Source organism: Nicotiana sylvestris, chromosome 10 (genome assembly GCF_000393655.2).
Source record: "Nicotiana sylvestris chromosome 10, ASM39365v2, whole genome shotgun sequence".
Taxonomy (NCBI): domain Eukaryota; kingdom Viridiplantae; phylum Streptophyta; class Magnoliopsida; order Solanales; family Solanaceae; genus Nicotiana; species Nicotiana sylvestris.
The window spans coordinates 143,321,479-143,327,267 of NC_091066.1; the positions used below are offsets into that span (position 1 = coordinate 143,321,479).

Genomic DNA, 5,789 nt, shown 5'->3' on the forward strand with positions numbered 1-5,789 from the left:
TGATGGCGAAAGAAGGAAAAAAGTTGAGGTACATCAAGTGGATTATAATATCTCTGTCTAAGCCCAGCTAGACTTCATGGAAAAGAAGATAAGAAAGTTGGCCTTAGCTAGGCTCCTCAGCCATCCATCATTAGTTTGTGACTTTTGTTGAATGCGTCATCCAACGTATGATTATTAGGCCCTAGCTATAGATGAAGTGGAAAATATTGTGGGAATCTTTAATAGAGGCAACTACCAAAGTAGTAATAATTTTAACTTCATGGGGCAGAGACACCTCGAATTTTTGGGGAGTTCACCTAGTGGTAGTCTGAATGTATGGTAACATAATAATCTCATACCCCAAGTACAAGGAGCTTCAGAATTTCAAAATCAGCAAAATGTAGCAAAACCAGCCTCAATAGTCTAATTAGTCTGGCATGGAAGATCTAATGAAGGCCTTCATTATTAAGACATATGAGAGACTTGAAATTCATGGTACAACCACCCAGGAACGGGGCACAGCCATCCAGAACTTGGAAAGACAGGTGAGGAAAATTGCTAATCTATTGTCTGCAAGTGCTCTAGGAGCTCTTCAGGTGGGGAAAATTGCTAATTTGCTGATACCGAAAGAAATCCAATGCGGTGTCATTGAGAAGTGGACAAGTATTAAAGGACCCTATTGAAAATCTAAAGGGAAAGTTGATTCAAAGACAAGTGGAAACTGTGAAAGAGTATAAAAATAATGAAAATCAAGAAGGTGAAGTGAGGGTAGATCCAAAGGATGCTCTGAAGAGGAAGATGAAGACTAGAGCTCTGAAAAAGAAGAAGAAGAATGAAAATTTAGTGAATGAGGAGACTGGGGAAAGCAAATATATGTATTCTCTACCTTTCCCCCAGAAGCAAAGAAGAGAGAAGATGAACAAACAATTTGGGCATTTTCTAGAAGTGCTCAAGCAGGTGCATGTTAATCTACCTTTCATAGAGGTACTCTCACAAATGCCATCATATGCCAAGATATTGAAGGAGATATTGTCCAACAAGCAGTAAGTGGAAGAGACTTTGGTTTTCAAGCTCATTAAGCATTGTAGTGCGATCCTGCAAAATAAGCTCTTCGAAAGTGTGGAGATCCAGAGAATTTTACTATACCTTACTCTCTAGGAAGTACTAATTTTGAAATATCTTTGTGTGATTCAGGCACGTCTATTAATCTTATGCTCTTTACTATTTTCAGGAAACTTGAGAAAGAAATTGGAGTAATCAGATCTCGACCTGTGTCATTGCAGCTAGAAGATCAGACTATAATAATACCTGAAGGAATAATAGAAGATGTGCTAGTTCAGGTGAACAAATTTACGTTCCCTATGGACTTCATCGTGGTCAACATAGAAGACAATAAGGAGGTCCCTCTGATTCTAGGGAGATCCTTCTTGTCTACTGGCAGTAGTACAGTGGATATTCAGGAAAGGTAGCTCATAATAAGAGTAGGGGAAGAGAGAGTGGCATTCAAAATGAAGGAGGCAATAGGGGCACCAAGAGGGTACTTGGCTGCATACTTTAATTTTAACGTGGATGTCCTAAAAGCACTAGATGATGAGGACAAGCATAATAAGTGTGGGGTGTGCCCGAAGAGGTTAGAGAAGAAAATCTCAATATAGTTGTGTGCACTAGGTCGGACGTGCAAAGCGGACCCCGACATTGATTCAGACCCAAACTAGATGATTCAGGGGAGTTTCCTTTGCCTCTTGCTTTTTATTTATGTGTCAAATGTACATGCCACAATTTAATTCCCCCTTGGTTTTTCTTAATGCCACAGTTCTTTTTCAAGAATGTTTGCTTGAATCGGGTGTAGTTTATTGTTTTGTCAGGAATATATAAGCCTTGTGCTATGGTGTTAAATGGAAATAACTTGTCTTAACTCTGTTGTGGCTTGAGTGAGTGTTTTAGTTGGTCTAGGATCATTTCTTGACTCATCTATAAGTGCCTTAAATGGTTTAATTTTGACTCTGCTTAACTGTTTTGGCTAGAGAGTCGAAATAGATATGGTCTTAAGTGATTTATGCACCAATGTGTATGTGAAGTTATTATTGATGTTATGTGCATGTCACTTGATATCTAGAACTTTTTAGTTGTGTTTGCAAGCGAAATCGCAGTCTTGTTCAATCTAGGATGTGATATATGCATTTCTTTATTGAGCGGATATATGCCTTTGACCCACCAAATTAATGTGTATCTTAGTTAGCTTCTCTGAGTCTGTAATCTTATTTCTTTGGCAACCACACTACAAACCTGACCCCTTTATTTGAATTAACTATATGTCTGAACCTTTTAACTCTACCTAGCAATTGAAATTATTATGAGCTTGTTAAAAACTAAGTAGAGGTATGATTGGGGTTTTTGAGTGGAACTTAGAAAAATAGAAAAAGGTAAAATGTTAGAAAAATTGTGAAAGTCACGTGTAAGGAATTATAAAAAAAAGTGAATTTGCTTGAGGAAAAAAAACAAAATTTTGAAAAGAAGAAAAAGAAAGAATTTGTGTGTGTATTAGAAAGAAAAAATTGATTTCTTGTTAGTGGTAGTTCTCATCTTATTTGTTCTTAAGGAAATTGAGAGCTTGATGTTATTATGTTGTGAAGGTTGGGGTTTGGTTCAACATAAGTGTGGTGTTTGAATTGTTAATGTATATGTATTAAAATACTCAGGAGGTATAGTCATTATATCCAAATATATCTTGCCCGCCCCGCAGCCTACATTACAATCAAATTAAGTCCTACTTGATTTTTGACTGAGTGAACTTGAATTAGTAGAGCATTACATTACGGACAAGCCTATGGTACGTCTTTTGTGGCACATGAATCTTAATTCTGAGAGTGAGTGAATTTTTTCTATCTTGAGTTCCTATTTGTTCTTGAACTTTATTGTGAGTGGAACTACTCTCTATTATTTGCATGAGGGCACTTAACTTGTTGTAACGACTCGATTGGTCATTCTTTTATTGCTTCACACACGTGTGTTATGATTTTATGACTAGGGGTTGTTTAGTTTCATTTTGGAAAGATTTCGGGTTGATTTGGACCCTTGATTCTTGACTTAGAAGTTTAAATTAGAAAATATTGACCAAACCTTGACTTTTGTGAAAACAAACCCAGAACCGTGTTTTTATGCACTGATATCTTTGTATCGTGATTTCGGACTTGGGCCTATGCCCGGAATTGGTTTTGGAAGTTCGTAGATTGATTTATGCCAATTTACCAAAATTTGGCAATTTGAAGTTGAAAGGATTCATCGTAGGTTGACTTTAGCTATCGAGCTCAAAATTTGATTTTGGGACTTGGAATAGGTTCGTATGGTGTTCAGGACTTGTTTGCAAAATTTGATGTCATTTCGAGTTGAGTGAAAGCATTCAGACGCTCAGTTGTAATTCTAGAAGTTCTTGAAAATTTCCCTGAATTTCATGCATTTTATAATTTAATTCGTGGTTCTAGATGTTATTTTTGTATTTTGATCGTGCAAGCGAGTTTTTATGATATTTTTAGACTTGTGTGGATGTTTAATTTGGAGATCCGATATAATGACCCAGTCGGTTGTTTCGAGAGTTATAGCCTCGTTTCCCCATTTCCTGCTTCTTTTGTGTTCTTCAGCTATATTATGATCTACCAGGTTAGTTGGTTCGGGTTCGGAGTGGTTTCGGAGTGAATTGAGATACATAGTCTCTTAATCGAAAGCTTAGGTTTGGAAAGTTTACTTATGTGTAAATGACCACGGATTTGAATTTTGATGGTTTCGTTAGCTCCGTTAGGTGATTTTTAACTTGGGAGCACGTCCGGAATGTGATTTGGAGGTTCGTGGTAGAATTTGGCTTGAATTGGCGAAAGTTAGAAATTTGGCGATTTTGGCCGGCAGTGGAAATTTTGATATCCGGGTCAGATTGGATTTACGAAAGTTGTAGTAGGTTTGTGGTGTCATTTCTAACTTGTCTACAAAATTTTAGGCCATTCGGAGGTGGTTTGATAAGTTTCGGCGTCGTTTGTAGAATTTGGAAGTTAGAAGTTCTTAGGCTTGAATCCGAGTGTAATTTGGTGTTTTGATATTGTTTTGAGTGATTCGAAGGTTCTACTAAGTTCGTATGAGGTTATGTGACTTGTTGGTACATTTGGTTGAGGTCCTGGGGGTCTCAGGGGTGTTTTGGATGCTCAACGGAAGGAAGTTTTGGACTTAGGCTTGGCAGATATTTTTGATGTTCTGGTGTCTTCACACCTGCGGTAGGAGGCCCGCAAATGCGGCCCCGCAGAAGCGCCTAGGAGGTCGCTGATGCGAGCAAGGCTGGGTTGGATTGGAATTGCAGGTGCAAGAAGGAGGTTACATCTACGAGCCCGCAGATGCGAGGCTGAGGCGCAGATGTAGAAGAGAAGATTTTGAGCTGTTTCTGCAGAAGCGGTGTGAAGAGCACAGGTGCGCCTCCGCAGGTGCGAGACCTGGAACGCAGGTGCGGGGCTAGTGTTTTAAGTGTGTTTCCACAGAAGCGGAGTTCTAACCACAGAAGCGGCTCCGCAGGTGCGGTTTTGCTGGACAGAAAATATAAATAGAGGACTTAGGGGTTTCCCCCCATTTTCATATTTTTGAACTCGGACTTTGGGGGATTTTGAGGAGATTTTGGAAGGGAATTCGTGGTTATCACTGAGGTAAGTTCTTGAGCCTATATATCTTTGGCAATGATGTTTTTCCATGTATTTTTACACTTAGTTGGTGAGTTTTTGAGGTGAAATTTGGGAGTTAGGGCTTGAGAATTGGGAGAGTGAATTTTGGGGTTTTGGATGACCAAATGATATTGGGTTTTGATCAATTTAGTATAGTTGGACTTGTGAGTGAATGGGCTTTCGGTGTTTTGTGACTTTTATTGGATTTTGAGATATGGGCCCAGGGCCGGGTTGAGCCAATTGTGGGTTCTTGTGGAATTGATTCTTTTAGCCTATATTAATTGTATTGTACTATTGTGGCTAGATTCGGGACGTTCGGAGGCCTACTTGCAAGGCAAAGGCATTGCGGAGTAGAGATTTTCTCCAATTGAGGTAAGTAACGGTTGTAAATATGATCCTGAGGGTATAAAACCCCGAATTTTTATGTCATGTGATTATTTTGGAGGTGACGTACATGCTAGGTGATGGGCGTGTGGGCATGCACCGAGGGGAGTGTGACTTGGTCCGTCCTGTAGAAACTGTAAAGTTATACAACTTGTTGTTAGCTATATGCTCATTATGTGTTATAGAAAATTGACCGTTAATCATGCTAGATACCATGTTTAGGCTTTATGCCGATATTGTTGGGACCCTTAGTGGTCATTTCTTGTTGTCATCTACTTTTTAATTGATATTCCGTACTCAGTCATGTTAATACATTTTCATATCATATCTCAGTCTCTGCTATTCTATTTGATGCTTTATGTTATTGCCGTTTGGGCTGATTTTTCTTGATATCTGAGAGCCCGAGAGACCGGAGAGATTGATGACTGAGTGAGGCCGAGGGCCTGATTGTGAGGATATTATGGGATCGGGTTGCATGTTGCAACATGTTTCATTGATTTTGCCATGATTTGTAGTGATATAGCGCTTGGGTTGAAGGAGCCCCTCCGGAGTTTGTGCACAGCCCCAATGAGCGCAGGTACCTACTGAGTGCGAATGACGAGTACCGAGTGCTGAGTAATTGTGAGGATGAGTGACTGTGAGGTTGGAGTGACTGGGAGGACTGAGTAATGGTTGCCCGAAGGGTAGTATATGATTTCATTATTGATGCACATAGTTGCCTTATATCCTTAC

At 39.4% G+C, this 5,789-nt stretch overlaps 1 protein-coding gene across 1 annotated transcript; it reads left to right on the plus strand.

Moving 5' to 3' along the window:
- Positions 1-416: 416 nt before the first annotated feature.
- LOC138880059 (uncharacterized) lies at positions 417-1,448 on the plus strand. The gene is made up of 3 exons (XM_070159710.1): positions 417-575; positions 673-1,022; positions 1,211-1,448. The coding sequence occupies exons 1-3, from the start codon at positions 417-419 to the stop codon at positions 1,446-1,448; spliced, it is 747 nt and encodes a 248-aa protein (XP_070015811.1).
- The last annotated feature ends 4,341 nt before the right edge of the window (positions 1,449-5,789 follow it).

Bases quoted from the DNA above. Each gene is read 5' to 3' on its own strand.
- LOC138880059 (XM_070159710.1), top strand. From the start codon at position 417: ATGGAAGATCTAATGAAGGCCTTCATTATTAAGACATATGAGAGACTT. The intron at 576-672 runs GTGGGGAAAATT...GAAAATCTAAAG, and splicing joins GTGCTCTAGGAGCTCTTCAG to GGAAAGTTGATTCAAAGACA. The intron at 1,023-1,210 runs GTAAGTGGAAGA...TACTATTTTCAG, and splicing joins GAGATATTGTCCAACAAGCA to GAAACTTGAGAAAGAAATTG.